A 24,430-nucleotide genomic window follows, 5' to 3' on the forward strand; every position below is an offset into this window, starting at 1 on the left:
CATGCCTCAGCATCCCAAGTAGTAGCTGGGATTTTAGGTGTCCACCACCATGCCTGGCTAATTTTTGTATTTTTAGTAGAGACAAGGTTTGGCCATGTTGGCCAGGCTGTTCTTGAACTCCTGACCTCAAGCCACCCTGCCTCAGCCTCCCAAAGAGGTGGGATTACAAGCATGAGCCACCACACTTGGCCTCTGTCAAAAGCTTTTTAAAGAGTTCCTTGAAATCCCTTCCTTAGAGAACAGGTAAATTTTCTCTACTTAACATTTTACCCGGTTCCTGAAAAGTGATGAATCCTGATTCTCTGCTGGTTGGATATGTTTCCTGTATGCACTCTGAGGAATGAACAGTTTGGGTTGGATTTCCTATGATTCAGAACTGGGCCTGGGAGGCGTAGGTTTTGATCAGGTCCAGAGTGTCACTGGGGAAACAAGCCATGATTTCCTCTTGGGTCATGTGCAGGCTGAACTTTGACAGGGTGGTTTATGCATAGTTCAGAGGGAGGGTCGATCTGTTGTGACAGAGTCCAGTCCCACTCTCTAAGTAGTGATTAGACAGTTGATCAGCCCTCAGGAAGTCTCCCTCTCCAGGATGATGTGACTGTGCTAGCACCTTTCATTGGTTTTGTTCTTGGGTATATTTTATAGTTTTGTTTGCTATTATGTTTCAATTTTTTTTTTTTTTTGAGACGAGTCTCTCTCTGTCGCCCAGGCTGGAGTGCAGTGGCGTGATCTCAGCTCACTGCAAGCTCCGCCTCCCGGGTTCAGCCATTCTCCTGCCTCAGCCTCTCCGAGTAGCTGGGACTACAGGCGCCCGCCACCACGCCTGGCTAATTTTTTAAAAATATTTTTAGTAGAGACAGGATTTCACCGTGGTCTCGATCTCCTGACCTTGTGATCTGCCCGCCTCGGCCTCCCAAAGTGCTGGGATCACAAGCGTGAGCCACTGTGCCCAGCCTGTTTCAATTTTTATTCATCTTATTTTTTGTATGATTATTGCTGAGTTGAAACAACTGTAATTTTGTATATTAATTTTGTAACCATTCAGTCACCTTATTGAATTTCCCTATTTGTTTTCATGGCTTTTCAGTGGTTTCTCTTGGGTCTTCTAGGAATGAGGTCATCTGCAAACTAAGAGGTTTATTTTTTATTGTTTTTTAAATTGACTTCTTTGTGATAGTTCTCTCTATTATTTTATGCATTGACTAGAAAAATGTTAGGTGGTGATGATAAATCTTACCTTGAACCTGATTTAATATTAATGCTTTTGTTATAAAATGGTTAAATAAAATATTGGTTGTTTATTCATTGAATGAGTATAGGTTTCTGACCCCTTTTGACCTGTAATAATTTGTGTGATTATTCCTTGGGGACTTTGCCTTTTCACCAGTTTTTTTTCTTTAAGAAATTTTTCTTTATCTTAAGCTGGAGGCAAGATGACAAAAATTCCTGTTAACCATTCCATTACCTGGCAAAATGTGGGAGGGGAAGGCTAGGGAAGGAGCTGGGACTGTGTATGCATTTGTGTTTGAAGGGTGAGGAGGCTGGTGCTGAGAAGGATCTTCAGTAGGGAAATTCTGTCTGTCAGAAGCTTCTCCACTGAAGTTGTAAACTAATGCCCCAGAACCAGTTTTCAGAATTTGTTTCTATTATTGACCTTTCTCTAAAAAGGGATGCGTAAGTCTAGCCTTCTGTTGGCTGTCACTGGTTGCTTAGGTAGGAAAGTTCCTTACCCTTTGGAGTGGGAGTTACACCCGCTGCAATGATGAGCACTGAGATGGTATTGAAGCATTACAATAAATGGGTCAAGCTTCCAGGGACAGATCAATAGGAAGACTGAGTCTGGAAATCTGTGGCTGACCAGAGTGCATGGCCTATTGCTAGGCTGGAAACAGGAGTCCAAGTGTTACCAGATCTTTTGAAATTTCGAGAAAGGTTAAGCATTCAGATTTGGGTGGAGAGATCTCTGGATTTTTAGATGTTGGCAACTAATTAAAAAAGATTATTTTTCCAACAGTGAGGACCAAACGAAACATGTCAGTGATGCCCAATGGGATGGTCATTTTATGACCTCTGGGATTGGGTGTCTGTCTGGTATGACTGTGGTTTCTCTTCCAGCCCTGCCTCAGCACATGCTATTGAACTGAATTAGTGAAAGGGGCTCTAGGCAAAGCAGATTCCTGTCTTCTTAGTTTGGGCATATTAGTATTTTTGCCACCTAATTTCTGCAATCCTGTGCCATTTTTCTAAAGGGAATTGTGAATCAGTCGCTTGGTTATATCCTCAAACCTTTCATTGTATTATGTAGCATCTCAAATCTTTTACTGGTACTGTTTGGAGACAGTATCTTATACTATTGTTTTGCTTTTCAGGCCTCAGAAATTTATTTTTTTTTAAATTGTTGTATTGATGTATAATTGGCATACAATAAACTGCATATATTTAAAGTGTATAATTTATTAAGTTTTGACATATCTATAGACCTGTGAACCTTTACTAAAATCAAGAGTGAACATATTCATCACCCAATAAAGTTTCCTCATACTCCTGCTTTCCAATGCCTCCCTCTGCCCCTTTTTGCTCCTGAAACTTATTCTTAAAAAAAGTCTTGTTTACTTTGGGAGGCCAAGGCAGGTTGATTACCTGAGGTCAGGAGTTCGAGATCAGCCTGGCCAACATGGTGAAACCCTTTCTCTACTAAAAATACAAAAAATTAGCTGAGTGTGGTGGTGCATGCCTAAAATCCCAGCTACTCGGGAGGCTAGGGCAGGAGAGTCGCTTGAACCTGGGAGATGGAGGTTGCAGTGAGCCAAGATCATACTATTGCACTCCAGCCTGGCCAACAAGAGTGAAACTCCGTCTCAAAAAAAAAAAAAAAACAAAACTTATCTATACCTATGTATAGGGCTCCTTTATTTTATTTCATGTTTTTAGAGACAGGGTCTCTGCCACCCAGGTTGGCGTGATCATAGGTCAGTGTAGCCTCAACCTCCACAGCTCAGGTAATCCTCCCACCTCAGCCTCCTGAGTAGCTGGGACCACAAATGTGCACCACCATGCCTGGCTAATTTTTTTTTTAAATCGAGACAGGGTCTCGCTCTGTTGTCCAGACTGGGGTGCAATGGCATGATCATGGCTCACTGCAGCCTTGATCTCCTGGGCTTAAGTGATCCTTTCACCTCAGCTCCCTAAGTAGCTGGGCCACAGACACATGCTGCCACACCCAGCTAATTTTTTAATTTTTGTAGAGATGGGGTCTCACTATGTTGCCCAGGCTGGTCTTGAACTCCTGGGCTCAAGCAGTCCTCCTACCTTGGCCTCTGAAAGTGTTGGGATTACAGGTGTGAGCCACCGTGCCTGACCAAGGCTCCTTTAAAGAGTGTATATTGTCCCTCATACCTTCAGGTTTTATGGTCACTCATACAATCACTTTGGCACCATCCATTTTATTTTTATTTTATTTATTTATTTTTAAAATTAAATTAAATTTTTTTTTTTGAGACGAAGTCTCTGTCACCCAGGCTGGAGTGCAGTGGTGTGTTCCTGGCTCGCTACAACCTCTGCCTCCCAGGTTCAAGCAATTCTCCTGCCTCAGCCTCCTGAGTAGCTGGGATTACAGGCATGCGCCACCAGGCCCAGCTAATTCTATTTTATTTTTAGTAGAGACAGAGTTTCACCATGTTGGCCAGGCTGGTCTTGAACACCTGACCTTAAGTGATCTACCCGCCTTGGCCTCCCAAAGTGCTGGGATTACAGGTGTGAGCCACCGAGCCTGGCCCATTTTATTTTTTTTGAATTTGAACAGAATCCTGACAGTATTTAGAGAACTGGTATAATTTAACTTTATAGAAAGGTGTAAAACATTACTTTTCAGGCAAAGTTGATGAGAAAAGCAGTGCGAATTAATGAAACATAAATTATTAAAAAGCTTAAAGTAGGCAAAATATTTTTAATATTTTTAATTTTTATATCTGGAGCTATGCAGAATAAGAATACTTTAAATCAATATTTTTCAGTGAGGGTGGAATGCTCTTGACATCTAGGCAGGATAATTCTTGTTCCCCTACCTCTAACCTTTCCAAAATCCTCAGGAAGGTGGTACACTTGTTACACCCATTGTTTACCATGGTGGTCTGTCAGATATTAAAGATAGTGGTTAAGAGCATGGTCTTCACAGTCAGACAGATCCAGGTTCAAATACCTTCCTTACCATTTACTAACTGGATTTTGGACATACTACTTAATGTCTCCAAACTCTATTTTCTTTATCTGTAAAGTAGGAATAACAATAATACTTACTTTATATGGTTGTTATATAGATTAAATGTTATTTTGCATTCAAAGAGTTTAGCCTGATTTCTTTCCTTCTTCCTTCCTTTCTTCCTTCCTTTCCTTCTTTCTTTCTTTCTTTCTTTCTTTCTTTCTTTCTTTCTTTCTTTCTTTCTTTCTTTCTTTCTCTCTTTCTTTCTCTTTCTTTTCTTTTCTTTTCTTTTCTTTCCTTCTTTCCTTCTTTCTTTCTTTTTTTGAGGCAGAGTCTCGCCCTGTTGCCCAGGGTGGAGTGCAATGGCGTGATCTTGGCTCACTGTAACCTGTGCCTCCCGGGTTCCAGTGATTCTCCTACCTCAGCCTCTGAGTAGCTGGGTTTACAGGTGCGCACCACCAGTCCTGGCTAATTTTTGTATTTTTAGTAGAGATGGGGTTTCACGATGTTGGTCAGGCTGGTCTCAAACTCCTGACCTCGTGATCCGCCTGCCTTGGCTTCCCAAAGTGCTGGGATTACAGACGTGAGCCACCGTGCCCAGCCTTAGCCTGGTTTCTGACACATAGAAAGCTGTGTCAGAATTTTGTTAGTTGTTTGAAAATTTCAGTGTCTTTTATTATAGAAATAACGCTATAAATGAAGTTGTAGTTTGGTTTTCAGAAAACTCTGTAAAAGTGTATTTAGCACCAAATATATACTGTGCTGGTTGATAGTATATTGTCTGAGTTTCTCTAGGATTATAAGGGGGAGCCAAAGAAGGAGAATTCTGTCTTCCTTTTTCAAGAGGAGCCTTGCCAAAATGTTTACCATCTTTTCTTTGGCAGCCCATAATCTCAGTGTTTCATATCAGCTGCCTCTACACTAATTTAGGACCATATAGCTTCTCACCTGAACCATTTCAGTGGCCTGACAACTCTTCTCCAATTCATTCAACACATTTCTGTCATGGTTAATCCTTTAAGAAGTGTCTTTGTAGAAGTCCCATTTTCTATATGATTTTTTTTTCTTTGTTTCAGTTTGAGCTCTGTCTTGTCACAGAATAATATAGAAACTCCATCACACAGTATTCCAGGCCCCGCATTGTGGCTTCCTGCTACCTTTCTAGCTTCATTGTCTACTCTAATTCATTTCCTTTCACGCTGTCTCCAGAGTCCTAAAAATGAAGGAAAAGCTATTTTGAAGAATAAATAAGTAAACTTTTATCAGCACTAGAAAACAAAAAAATGTATCATCAAGGGATTATAAAGCTTGATGAATTTCTGAAAGGTAGAAAGAAGGAAAAATTGGACTGAAGAAAGAAACCAGATCCCAAAGCAGGGTTTAGAGAGGACTGTGGTGAAAAAGTGGAGGGTAGGGGAGCAGAAGGGAGGGCTCCAAGTGCAGAGATTGTGGATCCAAATGCAATTCTGAGTTCCTTATTCTCTGCTTATATAAGTTGTTTAGAAGTAAGCATATTAAGCTAATAAGCTTTAGTTAAAGCCTCTTTTTTACTTAATTTTGGGTAATCAGTTTTACCCTTGATATCTTTTCACAGCAGTTTTTAAGATTCTGTCTTACTCTAGCCTTCTTAGTTTGCAGAGGTGGTTCTTTTTATATTAGGAAAAATGTCAGGAGCAAATATGTGAATTATTAATGTTCTCCTAGGGTCACACTATAACCACATGGTCAGTGCATGTTTGTCATGGTGAATCATAAAAATACATCTAGAAGCAAAGGTGTTAGAGTTGTTTTAGTTCATCAAGCCTGACATTGCATAAATGAGTCCCTAACATTCTTTGGACAGAGGTGCCAAGAATCCCAGGTGGTTCTCCTGCTTTTATGCCTTCATGGATTCCTAGATCTGCTTTCTGTTCTAGAGAGCTGAAAAACATTGTATAATCTCGAATTTCACCTTGTTTTTGAGATGCAACCTTTGAGGATATTTTTCAGAAATTTCGTGTGTGTGTGTGTGTGTGTGTGTGTGTGTGTGTGTGTGTGTGTGTGTTTTGAGACAGAGTCTCACTCTGTCACCTAGGCTGGAGTACAGTGGCACGATCTCGACTCACTGCAACCTCCGGCTCCCAGGTTCAAGTGATTCTTATGCCTCAGCCTCCCCGGTAGCTGGAACTACAGGCATGCACCACCATGCCTGGCTAACTTTTGCATTATTATTATTTTTTTTTGGTAGAGAGGGGGTGTCGCCATGTTGGCTAGGCTGGTCTCGAACTCCTGACCTCAAGCAATCCGCCCATCTCAGCCTCCCAAAGTGTTGGGATTACAGGTGTGAGCCACCATGCCCAGCCTGAGTTTTTAATGTTCTTTACCTACACAACTGAAAACAGTAGAGAACTTTAAGTCTAATATATCAATCGAGGCAAAAGATTTGCCTGTTTTGTGCTACCTTATGATTTCTCACTTTGTATTCCCTTTGAGCCCTGTACTTCTTAAGTGTCATCACTTTCATTTCCTGTTTTCTACTCATTAAAAAAAGGGGGAAAATGTGCTAAAGTATTCACATAATTATATAAACACTAAAGTACAGACAAAAATGGTGGCTGAGGTGAAAATGATCTGCTGGCAGGCAATGCCACCCTGTAGAAGCTCAGAATGTCCTGTCATCAGCTGATGAAGAAATGTCCTAAATTGGCAAAGATAGCAATTTAAGTATCTTAATGTAACAATTCATAAATGTGTAGGTTATTTAAAAGTCCAGTGTATAAAACTTGAGAATTGCTTGCATGGATTTTATTTCTGGAGATAATTTGTGTTGTGGAGAAATTATATAGACCCAGAGAGGTAATTACAGAAGTTATTTTCATAAATGGAGATTTTGATGCAGATCTAGATAACTAGTTGCGATTCTGCTGCGATTGCTAAATATTTGATTTTTACTTAAATTTAATTATTCACTTTAAATTTATTTTACTAAATCAATTTAGTTTAATTTACTTCACTACTTAATTTTTGCTTAACTTTTACTCTTCTTCCACTAATTTACCTTTAAAATGTTTACATCTACTTATGTTTTTAAAGTCTTCACAAGACCCACTTTACCAGTTTAGTTCTCAGTTTCTTTGTTTGTAATATGATGGTGCAGTTACTAAATTGTTAATGGTGCTAAGGTCAGTGCTTAGGTGCTGGAGTGCAGTGCAGTGGAGTGATCATAGCTCACTGCAGCCTTGACTTCCTGGGCTGAAGGGATCTTCCTGTCTCAGCCTCCCCGAGTAGTTGGGACTACAGGTATGTACCACCACACCTGGCTATTTTTAAATTTTTTTTGTAGAGACGGGGTCACACTATGTTGCCCAGGCTGGTCTCGAACTCCTGGCCTCAAGCGATCCTCCCACCTTGGCTTCCCAAAGTGCTGGGATTACAGGTGTGAGCTACTGTGCCTGGCTATGCCTAGTTGTCATTAATTGCCAGGCCATGCTCTAGACTCCAGGGCCCATGGCCTCTAGTGGTTGCTTTTCAAAGAAGCACATCAAAAGGACTATGCATCAATAGCAAATGGCAATCATATGCTGAAGGTAGGTTAAGTTTGCAACTGAAAGTAAAATTTGTAGACAGAATATCATAGTGGTTAAGACCTTGGCCTTTGGAACTGTTTAGAACTGGGTTAAATCCTAGATATGACTTGTATCCTCATGCAAGTTATTTTTTCTTTCACAACCTTAGTTTTTACATCTAGCAAATGTGAATAATAACAGTTACCATGTACATGATTATAAGGATAATGAGAAAACAAATATGAAAGTACTTAGCAGAGTACCTGATATACAGGAAGCATTCAATATATCTTAACCTATAAAAAGTAATAAGAAGTGAATGTGCACATGAAGGCTGCCAGTCTCGTGTCTGCCAGCATCCCTCTGACACCAGTGCTGGTGCACACACACACACGGATGCCAGTGGCCCTACCCCCTCACCCTGTGCCACCATTGCGAACATTCACATGGAGGCCATCAGCCCTGCACCCTTCAGTCCCCTGCCACATCTAACAAGTATGCACCCTGCCGCACTGCTGTTGCTACTAGTACGTGCAAATGAACATGGATCCCACTGCCACCACCCAACGAAGGACTTTGGTTGGCATCACCCATTGGAGTGTTGTGGCCCGTGGTCTGGGAACACCTTGGCTCCTCCAGTGCAGCAGGTTCATAACCTTGTGGGGCCAGAGAACAAAGCTGAGGGCCCAATACCCAACCCCTCAGAATTAGAGCACACAGCTCAGGAGGGCTGAGGTGAGCCTTGGCCCCCTAAAATCTTCCAGATTGAAGGAACATCAGGCCACACAGGTGAGAAAGAACTAGTGTAAGAACTATGGCAACTCAAAAAGCCAGAGTTGTCTTCTTACCTCCAAACAACTGCACTAGTTCCCCAGCAATGGTTCTTAACTAGGCTTAAATGACAGAAATATAATTCAGAATACGGATAGGAATGAAGATCATTGAGATTCAGAAGGAAATTGAAACCCAATTTAAGGATTCTTAGGAACACAATAAAATAATACAGGAGATGACAGAAGAAATGGCCATTGTTAAGAAAGAACCAAACTGATCTGATAGAGCTAAAGAACTTACCTCAAGGATTTCAGAATACAATTGTAAGTATTAACAGCAGAATCGACCAAGCTGAGGAAAGAATCTAAGAGCTTGAAGACTGGTTCTTCAAAATAACCCAATTAGATAAACAAAACAAAATAAAAATAAAGAAGAATGTACAAAACCTCTGAAAAATATAGAGTTATGTAAAGAGATCACCCCTATGACTCATTGGTATCCCTGAAAGAGAGGGAGAGAAAGCAAACAACTTGGAAAACGTATTTCAGGATATCGTCCATGCAAATTTCTCCAACCTTGCTGGAGAGACCAACACTGTATTTCAGGAAATGCAGAGAACCCCTGCAAAATACTACACAAGAACACCATCCCCAACATGTAGTAATCAGATTCCCCAAGGTTGAAATGAAAGAAAATATTTTAAAGGCAGCTAGAGAGAAGGGGCAGATCACCTAAAAAGGGAACCCCATCAGGTTAACAGCAGACCTTTCAGCAGAAACCCTACAAGCCAGAGGAGTTTGAGGGCCTATATTCAGCATTTTTGAAGAAAAGAATTTATAATCAAGAATTTCTTATTCAGCCAAACTAAGTTTCATAAGTGAAGGAGAAATAAGATCCTTTCCACACAAGCAAATGCTAAGGGAATTCATTACCACCAAACCTGCATTACAAGAGGTGCTGAGGAAGGGCTAAATATGGAAAGGAAAGACTGTTACTGGCCACTATAAAAACACACTTAAGTACATAGACCAGTGACACTATAAAGCAACCACACAAACAAGTCTGCATAATAACCAGCTAACAACACGATAACATTGATCAAATCCACATATATCAATATGAACCGTGAATGTAGACAGGCTAAATGCCCCAATTAAAAGGCACAGAGTGGCAAGTTGGGTAAAGAAGCAAGACCCAACTGAGTGCTGTCTTCAAGAGACCCATCTCACATGCAGTGACATCCATAGGCTCAAAGTAAAGGGATGAAGAAAAATCTACCGAGAAAATGGAAAACAGAAAAAAAGCAGGGGTTGCTATTCTAATTTCAGACAAAACTGACTTTAAACCAACAAAGATAAAAAATGACAAAGAAGGATATTACATAATGGTAAAGGGCACAGTTCAACAAGAGGACCTAAATATCCAAAATATGTAAGTACCCACACAGGAGCACCCAGATTCATAAAGCAAGTTCTTAGAGACCTACAAAGAGACTTAGGTAACCACACAATAATAGCAGGAGACTTTAACACCCCATTGACAGTATTAGATTGTTGAGGCAGAAAACTACCAAATATTCGGGACCTGAACTCAACACTTGACAAAAACAGACCAAAAGACATCTGCAGAACGCTCTACCCAGAAACAACAGACTATACATTCTTCTGCATATGGCATATACTCTGAAATTCACCACACACTCAGACATAAAAAAATCCTCAGCCAAAAAAAAAAAAAAAAAAAAGCAGAAACCCACAACATCATACCAACCACACTCTTAGACTACAGCATAATAAAAATAGAAATCAATGCCAAGAATATCACTAAAAAACATACAATTAATGGAAATTAAACAACCTGCTCCTGAATGACTGGGTAAATAATGAAATTAAGGCAGAAATCAAGACATTCTTTGAAACTATTGAGAACAAAGATATAACATACCAGAATATCTGGGACACAGCTAAAGCAGTGATAAGAGGGAAGTTTACAGCCCTAAATGCCCACATCAAAAAGTTAGAAAGATCTCAAATAAACAACCTAACATCCCAACTAGAGGAACTACAGAAACAAGAGAAAACCAACCCCAAAGCTAGCAGAAGATAGAAATAACCAAAATCAGAGCTGAACTGAAGGAAATTGAGATGCAAAAAAAGCCGTACAAAAGATCAGCAAATCTAAGAATTGGTTTTTTGAAGGAATTAATAAGATAGGTAGACTGCTAGCTAGACTAATAAAGAAAGAAGAGAGAAGATCCAAATAAACAGAGTCAGAAATGACAAAGGGGACATTACCATTGACCACACAGAAATACAAAAAAAAAAATCCCGCAGACACTACTACAAACACCTCTGCACACAAGCTAGAAACCCTGCAAGAAATGGATAAATTCCTGGAAACATACGACTTCCCAAGACTGAACCAGGAAGAAATTGAACAGATCAATAATGAGTTCTGAAATTGAATCAGTAATAAAAAGTTTACCAACCAGTAAAAGCCCAGGACCAGATGGGTTCACAGCTGAATTCTAGATGTGTAAAGAAGAATTGGTACTATTCCTCTTGAAATTATTCCAAAAACTTGAGGAGAAGAGAACAACAAAAAAATAAAACTTCCAGGCCAATATCCTTGATGAACATTGATGTAAAAATCCTCAACAAAATACTGGCAAACCACATCCAGCAGCACATCAAAAAGCTAATCTGCCATGATTAGGTAGGTTTTATCCCTAGGATGCAGGGTTGGTTCAGCATATGCAAATCAATAAATGTGATTTGACACACAAACAAACTAAAAAAACCCAAAACCACATGATTATCTCAGTAGATGCAGAAGACCTTTTGATACAATTCAACATTTCTTCATATTAAAAACCCTCCACAAACTAGGCACTGAAGGAACATAGTTCAAAATAATGAGAGCCATCTATGACAAACCCACAGCCAACATCATACTAAATAGGCACAAGCTGAAAGCTTCCCCTTAAAAACCAGAACAAGGGAAGGATGCCCTCTCTCATCACTCCTATTCAACATAGTACTGGAAGTCCTGGCCAGAGCAATCAGGTAAGAAAAAGAAAGAAAAAGCATCCAGATAGGAAGAGAGGAAGTTGAACTATTGCTGTTTGTAGATAATATGATTCTATACCAAGAAAACCCTATGGTCTCTGCCCAAAAGCTCCTAGATCTAATAAACAACTTCACCAAAGTTTCAGGATACAAAATCAATGTACAAAAATCAGTAGCATTTCTTTTTTTTGTTTGTTTTTGAGATGGAGTCTCTGTCGCCCAGGCTGGAGTGCAGTGGCAAAATCTCGGCTCACTGCAACCCCGTCCTCCCAGGTTCAAGTGATTCTCCTGCCTCAGCCTCCTGCATAGCTGGGATTACAGGCACCTGCCATCATGCCCAGCTAATTTTTGTATTTTCAGTAGAGACGGGGTTTCACCATGTTGGCTACCCTGGTCTTGAACTCGTGACCACAGGTGATCTGCTCGCCTTGGCCTCCCAAAATGCTGGAATTACAGGTGTGAGCCACTGCACCCGGCCAAAAATCAGTAGCATTTCTATGCACCAACAATATCCAAGCTGAGAGCCAAATCAAGAATGCAGTCCCATTCACAGGAGCCACAAAAAAGAGTAAAATACCTAGGAATACAGCTAACTAGGGAGGTAAATGAGCTCTACCATGAGAATTAGAAAACACTGTTCAAATAAATCACAAATTACACAAACAAATGGAAAAATATTCCATGCTCATGGATAGGAAGAAATAACATTGTTAAAATGGCCATACTGCCCAAAGCAATGTACAGATTCAATGCTATTCCTGTCATTCTACTATCTTCCTATCAGTCTACAATGACATTCTTCAGAGAATTAGAAAAAACAGTTTTAAAATTCATATGGAACCAAAAAGAGCCCAAATAGCTAAGGCAATACTAAGCAAAAAGAACAAAGCTGGAGGCATCCCATTACCCAACTTCAAACTATACTATGAGGCTACAGTAACCAAAATAGCATGGTACTGGTACAAAAGCAGACACAAAGACCAATGAAACAGAATGGAGAACCCAGAAACAAGGCCACACATATACAACCATCTGATCTTCAAGAAAGTTGACAAAAACAAGCAATAGGGAAAGGACTCCCTATTCAATAAATGATGCTGGGATAACTGGCCTGCCATATGCAGAGAATTGAAACAGGACCCCTTACACCATATAAAAAATCGACTCAAGATCGATTAAAGACTTAAAAGCGAAAACTATAAAAACTCTGGATGATAGCCTAGGAAATATTATTTTGGACGTAGAACTGGGCAAAGATTTTATGATGAAGATGCCAAAAGCAATTGCAACAAAAACAAAAATTGACAAATGGGAACTAATTAAACAAGAGTTTCTGTACAGCAAAAGAAACTATCAACAGAGTAAACAGACAATCTACAGAATGGGAGAAAATGTTTGCAAACTATGCATCTGACAAAGGTCTAATATCTGGAGTCTATAGGGAATTTAAACAAATTAACAAGCAAAAAACCCAATCCCATTAAAAAGTAGGCAAAGGACATGAACAGACACTTCTCAAAAGAAGAAGACATGCACATCGCCAAGAAGCATATGAGGAAACACTCAACATCACTAATCATTAGAGAAATGTAAATCAAAACCACAATGGTACTACCATCTCCCACCAGTCAGAATGGCTATTATTAAAAAGTCAAGAAATAACAGATGCTGGTGAGGTTGAAGCGAAAAGGGAATACTTATACACTGCTGGTGGGAATGTAAATTAGTTCAGCCATTGTGGAAAGCAGTTTGGCAATTTTCCAAAGAACTCAAAGCAGAATTACCATTTGACGCAGCAATCCCAATATCAGGATTCCAAATATATTCCAAAGGAATATAAATCATTCTGCCATAAAGACACATGAATGCATATGTTCATGGCAGCACTTTTCACAATAACAGAGACATAGAATCCTAAATGCCCATCAACAGTAGACCGGATAAAGAAAGCATGATACACATACACTATGGAATACTTATGTAGCCATAAAAAAAGAAAAAGATCATGTCTTTTGCAGCAACATGGATGGAACTAGAGGGCATTATCCTAAGTGAAGTAACACAGGAACAGAAAACCAAATACTACATGTTCTCACTTATAAGTAGGGGCTAAACATTGAGTACATATGGACACAAAGAGGGCAACAACAGACACTGGGTTCTATGTGAAGGTGGAGGGAGAGAGGAGGGTGAGGATCCAGAAACCACTCATTGGGTACTGTGCTTATGACCTGGGTGATGAAATAATCTGTATACCAAACCCCTGTGACGTGCTATTTACTTATATAAAAAAACCTACACAGGTACCCCTGAACCTAAAGTAAAAGTATTTTTAAAAAAGTAAAACTACCTATTGGATACTATGCTTATCACTTTGGTGGCAAAATAATGTGTACACCAGACCCCTGTGACATGCAGTTTACCTATACAACAAACCTGCTCTTGTACCCCGAACCTAAAATAAAAGTTTAAAAAAACGAGAAAAAAATTATTTCATGTGACCTAAGAACACAGTATTTTGACTATCCTTAATGGGATTTAATTGAAGGATAAATAGTGCTATAAAGAAATTGTAAGCTTTAAAAAATAACCTGGTTGTTAATAGTACTCTCAATATCTTATGCTTTTGTGATTGTTTTATACCTATTTTACAAAAATGCAAATAAGTACTTATGTATTTATGTTAAGGTCATCAGGAGCCAAGATTTACAATGTAAGATAAAAGTGATTAATAGAAAAACAAAGAAATTAAATAAAAGTACCGTAATATTAATCTGCACTGGAAATATCAGTAGGAATGCAAACTACATATTTTCTAGCTTTGTCTACTGAAGTGCCCAGATTGTGATCTATAAATACCATTTCCCACAAAAAGGAGGCAGAATTTCTTGCAGGAATGGCTGACTCCAGGTCTGAGGGAAGAAGTGTACAAACTCCAGGTCTGAGGGAAGAAGTGTACAAACTGAGCCTGGGTTTTCTTATTGACTAACCAGAATGCAAAGAAATCAAAGACAAGTTAGCTAGTGTGGTCTTGTTAAAAGGACCTAAGAATTAACATTAAGAGGCTTCCATTGGTCAAAGATAAGACAATTTGAGTACCATAAATAACAATGGATGTAATTGTTTGAAACACATGTATCTTAAAAAACCATGTATTCATAATGTTAGAGAGAAAAAGAGTAGAATAGCCTTCCAATCCAACCCATTGAACATCATTGGAAGTTTATAGAACATCAACTCCTTGGTATGAACATTGGTAATCAAATGGAAAGAAATAAGTATTACCTTTTTCTTACATGACCTATTTCATGGTAACCAAATAGCCTGATTTGATGAGGGAAAGTCCTTCTCCCACAATTTTATCTAATAAATATAAAAGGATGGTAGAGGCTGGGAATGGTGGCTCATGCCTGTAATCGCAGCACTTTGGGAGGCCAAGGCAGGCGGATCACTTGAGGTCAGGAGTTTGAGACTAGCCTGACCAATATGGTGAAATCCCATCTCTACTCAAAATACAAAAAGTAGCTGGTCATTGTGGTGGGGGCACCTGTAATCCCAGCTACTGAGGCAGGAGAATCACTTGAAGCCGGGAGGCGGAGGTTGCAGTGAGCCGAGATTGCGCTACTGCATTCCAGCCCGCTCTGTCTCCCAGAACGAGACTCCGTCTCAAGAAAGAAAGTATGGTAAAATTAAAAAATTATCATTTTAAGCCCCTAATGAAATGAATTAGGCAACAATAATTGGTGGATGAAACAGTTAGATGAAAGGTTGAGGGGGAATTTACAAAGGAGAGATTGAGCTATTACTACCTGAGCCTAGTGATCAGTCTTTGCATTACTAAAAATGGGGGAACCAGATATGATACACTTTCTGAAGTTTTATAACATGAATCACAGAGTACCCTGTATGAAGTATTTGTGTCCCCGAAGTTGAATCTGAATAGAATCAGTTATAGGAAATCAGGAGATGGAGAACCAAGGTAATTGACACTATGGGAAGCAAACACAACAATCCATGAATCTAAAGGACACCTGACCCTATTTCTTCAAAAAGTCAATGTTAGGATAAAGAAGTGAGGAGAAGGACTGTGTCTCAAATTTCTAGGATTAAACACTGGGTTTTTTGTTTTTGTTGTTTGTTTTTTAATATCCTATCCAGGCAGCAACCAGTAAGTGGTCCTAGGGTGCATGATGAGTATGCAGTTCAGGTCACGTGTGACTCACGGTGAGTCTGACGACTGCCAGCTGGTTCAGTGAGATGAGTCCACTCATCATGCACTTGGATGTCTTGACAGTGTCAACTTGCTATGAACGTTTCTAAGTGCTCACTTTCCTTTTCTGTATTTATCTTGTTGACCTGTAACAAAGAGTTGAGGACCAGTAAACAGTTTTTGGACTGGTAACAATTAATTCTCAAAATGGCACCAATTGAAAAATCACACTTGAGTAGCACTACCCTAGATTAAAAGAAATTCAAGAGATATACCCTAATGTAATATTTGAACTTATCTGGACCCTGACTCAAACAAATCAACTGTAAAAGGACTTTTTTTGAGATGATTAGTGATATTTGATTATGGACTCATGTATAAAATGATACCAAGGAGTATAGCTAAATAAAACAAAAACAACCAAATAGGGATAGATGAAGGAAATGTGGCAAAATCTTTAAATGTGTTGAATATGGATGATGTGTTTATGGGTTTGATTTTGGTACTATTCTCTTTACTTTTTTTGTATGTTACATATATGCTTCCTTTTATCTCACAACAATTTACTCATGTTTTCTAAACTTAATTTATAGTTATTCTTGTTTTCTTTTGTTTTGTTTTGTTTTTTTAGATAGAGTCTCACTCTTTCGCCGAGGCTGGAGTGCAGTGGCACTGTGTCGGCTCACTGCAACCTCTGTCTCCTAGGTTCAGGCAATTCTCCTGCCTCAGCCTCCCGAGTAGGTGGGATTCCAGGCATCCACCACCATGCCCAGCTAGTTTTTATATTTTTAATAGAGACGGGGTTTCACCATGTTGGCCAGGCTAGTCTTGAACTCCTGACCTCGGGTGATCCGCCTGCCTGTGCCTCCCAAAGTGCTGGGATTACAGGCGTGAGCCACCGCACATTTATAATTATTCTTTTTGGGATTTGTGCAACATTAAAACTCTACCTTGCTTTCTAGAAATTTTGTTTTGTTTGATTTTTGTGTTTCAGTTTAGGATCTCAGTTTTCAGTTCTGTGATTCCACCTTTCATAAGTAATTGATAAAATAATTTCCTATAGATTTTCAGCTTCCTTCTCTCACTTTTGTATAGCAGAAACAGGAAGAGAGAACATTCAGATTGAAAACAAAATATCCTATTTTCTTGAGATTATATTTTATACAATTAATACTAGATCATTTTGTGTGTTAGTCTTTCAGAAGAATTAAAGAGCCTCTTCTCTCTGTTAATCCCTTGTCTCTTCAGTTAAACATACTTGATTATAATTTGAAATATATGTGGCAACATACCAGAAATATTTTATCTCCATTACAGTTTAGGAACCGCTTATTGAAAGGGCTTGTTTGCTAATTTATATATAGTAAAAATTTTAAATTTCATTTTATTCCGAGTATAAATTTAAACTGATTTTTATGATTTCTTCTTTTCAGTAGTTTTTCTCTTTCATATTACTTTCCTTAAAACCCTTTGCCATTATGCTAATACATTAAATTCATATTTTTAAAATGGATTCTAAAAATCTCCATAATTTACTGTATTTCATCTCTGAGTACAAAGCCCACCATGGACCTTCCCATCATTTTTGTTGTCCTGCTGAATTTCTTACTTTGTTTATTTGCACAGCAAATCTTTATTTTTAAATGTCTTATTATGAAACATTTCAAGCATACAAAAGTAAAGAGAATAGTATAATGAATTCCCGCATACCCATCACCTAGCTTCCACAATTATCGACTCACAGCCAGAGATGGTGTTTCAAAGCATCTGTGGCATATATGAAGTGATGTAATATATTTCAACCTAATTAACTTAGCTTTCTTTATTTTCCCCATATGTATTCAAATTGTAGGCTGTTCATGTGTGCTCTGTATGTTTATAATTATATATTAAAATTAATGAATGAATTCAAGAAAAGACTCTAAAGCCATGAAATATTGTTTCTATAAATTTTTATATAGTTTAAAAAATTGTGGTAAAATGCACATAACGTAAATTTACCATCTTAACCACTTTAAGTATACAGTACGGTAGTGTTAAGTGCATTCATATTGTTGTGCAACCAAACTCCAGAATCCCCACAGCCCCTGGCAACTCCCCTTCTACTTTCTATCTTTATGAATTTGATTACTCTAGTTATCTCAGGTAAGTAGAATCATACAGTATTTGTATTTATTTTATTTTATTTTTTGAGACAGAGTCTCGCTGTGTCACCAGGCTGGAATGCAGTGGCATGATCTCAGCTCACTGCAACCTCTGCCTCCTAGGTTCAAGTGATTCTCCTGCCTCAGCCTCCCGAGTAGCTGGGACTACAGGTGCATGCCACCATGCCCAGCTAATTTTTGTATTTTTAGTAGAGATGGGGTTTTACCATGTTGGCCAAGGTGGTCTTGATCTCTTGACCTCATGATCTGCCCGCCTCAGCCTCCCATAGTATTTGTCTTTTAATGACTGGCTTATTTCATTTAGCATAATGTCCTCAAGGTTCATTCATTATTTGTACAAATTTGGATTTACAATTTTATGAAGGAAACAGCTAAAGAGAGAATTTGGAGTGAATTTCTATTAGATGATGACTTCTTGAATTACATAGCCTCGTTCTATTAGGAGATTAAGTACATTATTAAACAGTATTAAAAATGCTTTCCATGTGTATTTGACAAGAGTAGTTTTCACCATGTCTCACATTTGCTAATATAAACCCAACTGAATATTTCTATCAGAATATAATCAAATTAGAGAGTAAGTAATAGAATTCATATTTTATTTGAGACAGGGCCTTGCTCTGTCACCCAGGCTGGAGTGCAACAGTGCAATTTCGGTTCACTGCAGTCTCCGCCTACTGGGCTCAAGTGATCTTCCCACCTCAGCCGCCTGCGTAGCTGGGACTATAGGTGTATACCACCACAGTTGGCTAATTTTGTAATTTTTTTGTAGAGATGAGGTCTCACTGTATTGCCCATGCTGGTATCAAACTCCTGGGCTCAAGTGATCCTCCTGCCTGGGCCTCCCAAAGTGTTAACGATTACAGCCATGAACCACTGTGACAGGCTGGAATTCATATTTTTAAATACAATTACTTTACTTTGCCTACCCATTTACTTTTGTGTCATATATATATATGCACACACATATATATATTTGTTGGAAATAATTATTTATTTTTACTTCAAAGGTGAAATATTAAGTATCCACTTAAAATTTTAATCTCTATAAAGACAATATGCTTATATAGATTCTTTCCTAAAATTTGGTTACAATTTTAAGGTTCACTAAAAGAAATAGATATTTCTCACAGGTTTTTTAAGAATAATATTGCTTTATTTGTGTGACAAATAAATACATTTGTTGTTTTGAAATACTTTTTGACTAACATTTATTCTTCCAGTTTACCTTATAGATCTTTCCGTATCTCCTTATTAATCCTTTTTAGGGGGGTCATGAGCATGTTACTGCTGTGGTTTTAGTGTAATACTGTATTTGTTTAAGTCATCTGCTGTGAGTTAATGAAATATCATTTCTAGCTCCAGATGTCACTAGATAAAGATTAAATATATTGCATTCATATAATCTCTTGATGAAGCTAGAGTAGATTTTTTTTTTTCTTTATCTTAGGAGATTAGGAGAAAAATGCACTTGGAGCAGTATGCTGTGTTTTTGTAATAAACACTAAATCCTAGTCAGTTATACTAGATTTTTCCATTCATAATTTATTGAGTGTTATGATTTGTCACTTAAGCATATGCAAATCTTAAGCAATAATTTCAAGAAGAACAGGTTGTATCACTTGTGAATTAAATACCTTTGAATACTATTTTTAAAGATTATCAAAACTATCTGAGAAGGAAAGCTATAATACTTCACAAATTTATAAATGAAAAATTTTAAAATGATAGTAATTGTGCAAGTTTAACAAATAAGAGCACATGCCTGGTTAACAGTAATGTTTTAGTTCAGCCGTATTTCAAAAAGCCTTGTAGGAAGTTATCTTTACACTGGTGAGTTTATCAAGCCCAGGATCTGACCCTCAGCTTTTTGGGTTCAGATGGAATGGAATGGAGCTGTCTCCCAAAAACAGACTCACATTAAACAGTGTCAAAGGACTGATTATGTCTATATCTAATCTGATTTATATATACTAGACATATATATTTTATTTGTTTATAACATTTATATATGATTGGATGTATATCAGAATCAAATGTATTAATTTATAATAAGTAGAATTGTCAAATGAACTGAAATCACCATCTCAGCATGATAGCTCATTTTTGTTTTGTAGGTGAACAAAACCATAATCGTATGAACCTAGAATGAGTTCAAATTCTTTCTCATAGTTGTATAAATGGAATATTTAATGGCATAATCTAAACGTGGCATTAGTACATCTTGCTCCACAATATGGGTAGTCTTACCATTGAGGCCAAATTGTTTAAAGGGTGTACAGTTAAAAGACTCTTTCTCCTGAACAGTGTAGTGGACACTGCTGATGTTTGTTTCACTGATCTAATTTTTTAAAGTATTAATTACTGATTAATTGCTCTTTTGGTTGCCATTGAGTTCCAGTTAAATCTTGCAGGCTAGGGAACCATTTTTTTTCTCGTTAAGGTAATTTGCCTATATCCTCTGATCTATGATGAGTTAATTTCGTCTTTAACTCAGAAAGAGTTTTCTTATATATTTTTTTTTGTTATTTAGTTTTTATTTCATAATCATAAACTTAACTCTGCAATCCAGCTAGGCATGGGAGGGGACAAGGAAAACATGGAACCCAAAGGGAACTGCAGCGAGAGCACAAAGATTCTAGGATACTGCGAGCAAATGGGGTGGAGGGGTGCTCTCCCGAGCTACAGAAGGAATGGTCTGGTGGTTAAGATAAAACACAAGTCAAACTTATTCGAGTTGTCCACAGTCAGCAATGGTGATCTTCTTGCTAGTCTTGCCATTCCTGGACCCAAAGCACTCCATGACCTCCACAATATTCATGCCTTCTTTCACTTTGCCACAGACCACATGCATGCCATCCAACCACTCAGTCTTGGCAGTGCAGATGAAAAACTGGGAGCCATTTGTGTTGGGTCCAGCGTTTGCCATGGACAAGATGCCAGGACCTGTATGCTTTAGGATGAAGTTCTCATCTTCAAATTTCTCCCCATAGATGGACTTGCCACTAGTGCCATTATGGCGTGTGAAGACACCACCCTGACACATAAACCCTGGAATAATTCTGTGAAAGCAGGAACCCTTATAACCAAATCCTTTCTCTCCAGTGCTCAGAGCACGAAAATTTTCTGCTGTCTTTGGGACTTTGTCTGCTAACAGCTCAAAGGAGACGCGGCCCAAGGGCTCGCCATCGACGGCAATGTCGAAGAACACGGTGGGGTTGACCATGGCTAATAGTACACAGTTTTCCTCGGCGGCGTCATCTGCAAAGCCGCTTTCTTATATTTCTTGTCCTCAAGGTCTTGGAGAATGTTTCCAAGTACAGACAAAATTCTGATTATAAATATCTGTAAAAATGGAGGGGAAAAATAACCAATTATTTCACTACCTTAATACAATTGTGATTACTTTGGCTAATTCCCCTCATATGTGGGGAATTTCGTTTTGGTACCTGTACTCTTAATTAGATAAATAAGTGTTGCTACGTTTTCCAATTGGGATTTTGATGGCTGTCCTTTTAAATTTATAAATTTGGAGTGAAATTATGTATCTATAATGTTGTCTTCCCTTTTAGGAACATGCTAGGTGTTCACTTTTTAAAGCCTTCAGTAAAGTTTGAAATTCACGGTTTGAATGGGGCTTTAATTAGTTAATTAACTAATTTCTTTAAGTCGATCCATGATAGGATAAAATAGCGATAGATCTAGCTTTATTTAGAGAGACTGGGTTTTCCCCATTTTAAGGTCTAAGGTTATTGCTGATATATAGGTAAGATATTGATTTTACTAGGTATATTTTGTAACTGGTTACCTTACTGAACTAACACTAGGTCTAATAGTATAAAAAGTAATTCTTTGGTGCTTTCCATGTCATCTGATATAATGAAAATATGGTTTCTTTTCCAATATTTATGGCTTCATTTTGGTCATATTGTATTAAAGCTTCCAGAACAAGTTGTGCACTATAGCAGCAATTGCTTGTGTTCTAGTTTTACAGCATTCTTTTTATGCACACAGTGTTCCTGTAAGTGTATAGGACAGTCTTATTTTCTTTATTTTACATAAAGATAGTTTAAGTAAATAAATAAACTTAGCACCAAGGTAACAATTGACTTGTCCAACTTGGAGCTAAAACTGAAATAGAAACCCAGGTCTTTGGACCACTGAGTTCCCATATTTCTGTATGCTACTTATCGTTTTCTAAGTAATAAATTTTATACAAAGTTTAATTATGTAAGCAGTCTCATGGATTAAAGTTCTATAAATCTCAAACTCAACATGATTAAAACTGAGCTCATCATTTTTTGCCCTCAATATCCACTGCTCCTTCTGAATTCTTTTTTATTCTAGATGGCTCCACCAACCTCCGACTCAGGCCATGACCCTGAAGGTTTTACATTCCTCTGCCTCAATACATATACTGAATGGATCATTACATCAATTTATTCCATCTTTAAAAATCTCTCAAGTTGGCTTACCTCTGCCCTCCTTGCCCATCACCATTCTTTTTGTTCAGGCTATCATTATTTCTGCTCTTTGTCTCTAATCTTGCCCTCTGCCAACCTGCCTCTAAGCCTGCCAAGGTGATCTTATAAAATGCAATTCCACTCCATTACTCTCTGGTTAAAATCCTTTAGTGATTCTTCATTATTCAGGATATAGTTCAGTCTCCTTAGCTAAGCACGCAAAACTCTTGCTTAAAAAAGATTACCCTTTTGAGCCTGGCTTCGTTCTCTCAGCGTTATATTTGTGCATAGCTTAATTGCTGATGATTGGTCAGAGGTTATGCTCAAACACCTGGAGCCAGTAGGCTTCTCCACTTCCTGATGGTTCTGTGTGGGTTGGGGAGCACATTCGAAGTTTAGGCAGTGTTCAAGTCTTCCCTGTCTTTTAGTTTCAACCATGTCCTCTGCGCCTACACAAAGCCTCCTCATCAGCCAGGATGTGTGGACAGCTTGGGTCCCCTTAGCTTCCCCTACACATGTGAGTGGAAGGCTGCCAGGGTTGTGTGTAGTTTCTCAAGCTTCTCTGTAATCCTTCATTTCCAGAATCTCCCTATTACTATTCCTATTATGGTGCTGGTTGGTTGGTTGCTTGTGCCAACTGGGATGACTACTACCTCAGGCTTGCTACAGAGATTGCTACTTTTACTGACGATGCTGCTGGATGGCATATTTTCATTTTCAGCTTCAGATCAGTTGAGCCCCTCTGGCAGTAAGGCTGCTGGTTTCACAGCCTGTGGTCCTGGTAGAACCACCATACTGACTCTCTGGGAGGGATGGGAGCAACCTCAGGGAGGAATGCCACAGACTCCCACTGTTCTTGCCTGAATTTCAACAGTTTTTCATGAATAAGTGCTTCTTAATATGTTATTTGCCTTTGGTTGATTCCCAGTTCCCTGAAATGGTTGTTTTTAACAATTTTGTTCGGTTTCACAGTTGTTTTTTGAAGGGGATTTGTAGTCCTGCCTCCCGAGGCCACATGGTTTTAATTTGCATTTTCTAAAAACTAGCTCATTTGAGCATCTTTTCATATGTTTATTAGTTATTTGGTACTTTCTTTTGTGATTTTTATGGCTGTCTTTTGCCCATAATAACTACATATTTTTTTTAGATTGAATCTATGCATCACTTAACTTCACATAGGCAACCCTGACCTCCTAAGTTTGGCTTAGATCCACTCCTCTGAGTTGCCATACAATTGGTGTACAATTCTGTCTGGTGGTCATCTATATACTTGGCTAATTCCCCATAGTAGTCTGAGAGCTCCTTGACAGCAAGCACTATGTTTTTGTTTTTACTGTTTTTTTTTGAGACAGGGTCTCACTGTGTCATCCAGGCTGGAGTGCAGTGGTGCAATCTCGGTTCATTGCAACCTCCACCTCCCAGATTAAAGTGATTCTCCCACCTCAGTTTCTTGAGTAGCTAGAATTACAGTCGTGTGCCACCATGCCTGGTTAATTTTTGTATTTTTTAATTAGAGACAGGGTTTCACCATGATGGCCAAGCTGGTCTTGAACTCCTGACCTCAAGCGATCCGCCTTCCTTGGCTTCCCATAGTGTTAGGATTACAGGGGTGAGCCACCACGCCCAGGTTGTTTTTGTTTTTATATTCCTGTTTCTATATCTTTGGCGCTTAGCAAAGTAAACACTCTAGATGCCTTTGTTCAATTGAATTAAAATCGTATAAACTGCAAGGAGTTCAGCCAAGTTTTTTGTGTGAATGCATTTCATTTTATTCCATTCCATTGTATTATATATTTTTTGAAATAAGTGAGTCATTGACTAGTGTTTAAAAACCTATTTGTTTTTTTAAAAAACTATTTTTTTTGTTTTTTTAAAAACTATTTTATTTTATTTTTTTAAAATTTTTAAACAAAGAATTCTCCTGTAGAGGGAGTGCAGCCCTGTGGACATCTTGATTTCAGATTTCTGGCCTCCAGAACTGTGAGGGAATAAATTTCTGTTATTTTA

The 24,430-nt window shown here is 38.4% G+C and overlaps 2 protein-coding genes across 6 annotated transcripts in view; one reads left to right on the top strand and one right to left on the bottom strand.

Annotated features, from left to right (window-relative positions):
- Window positions 1-24,430, top strand: part of ATG10 (autophagy related 10) — a 300,426-nt gene that overhangs the window by 31,930 nt on the left and 244,066 nt on the right. The window lies entirely within an intron of this gene.
- Window positions 20,476-21,216, bottom strand: LOC101153588 (peptidyl-prolyl cis-trans isomerase A-like). Its single transcript, XM_055386170.2, has one exon. The coding sequence runs from the start codon at window positions 21,184-21,186 to the stop codon at window positions 20,689-20,691; it is 498 nt and encodes a 165-aa protein (XP_055242145.1). The 5' UTR covers window positions 21,187-21,216; the 3' UTR covers window positions 20,476-20,688.

This window comes from Gorilla gorilla, chromosome 4, assembly GCF_029281585.2.
Source record: "Gorilla gorilla gorilla isolate KB3781 chromosome 4, NHGRI_mGorGor1-v2.1_pri, whole genome shotgun sequence".
Classification (NCBI taxonomy): domain Eukaryota; kingdom Metazoa; phylum Chordata; class Mammalia; order Primates; family Hominidae; genus Gorilla; species Gorilla gorilla.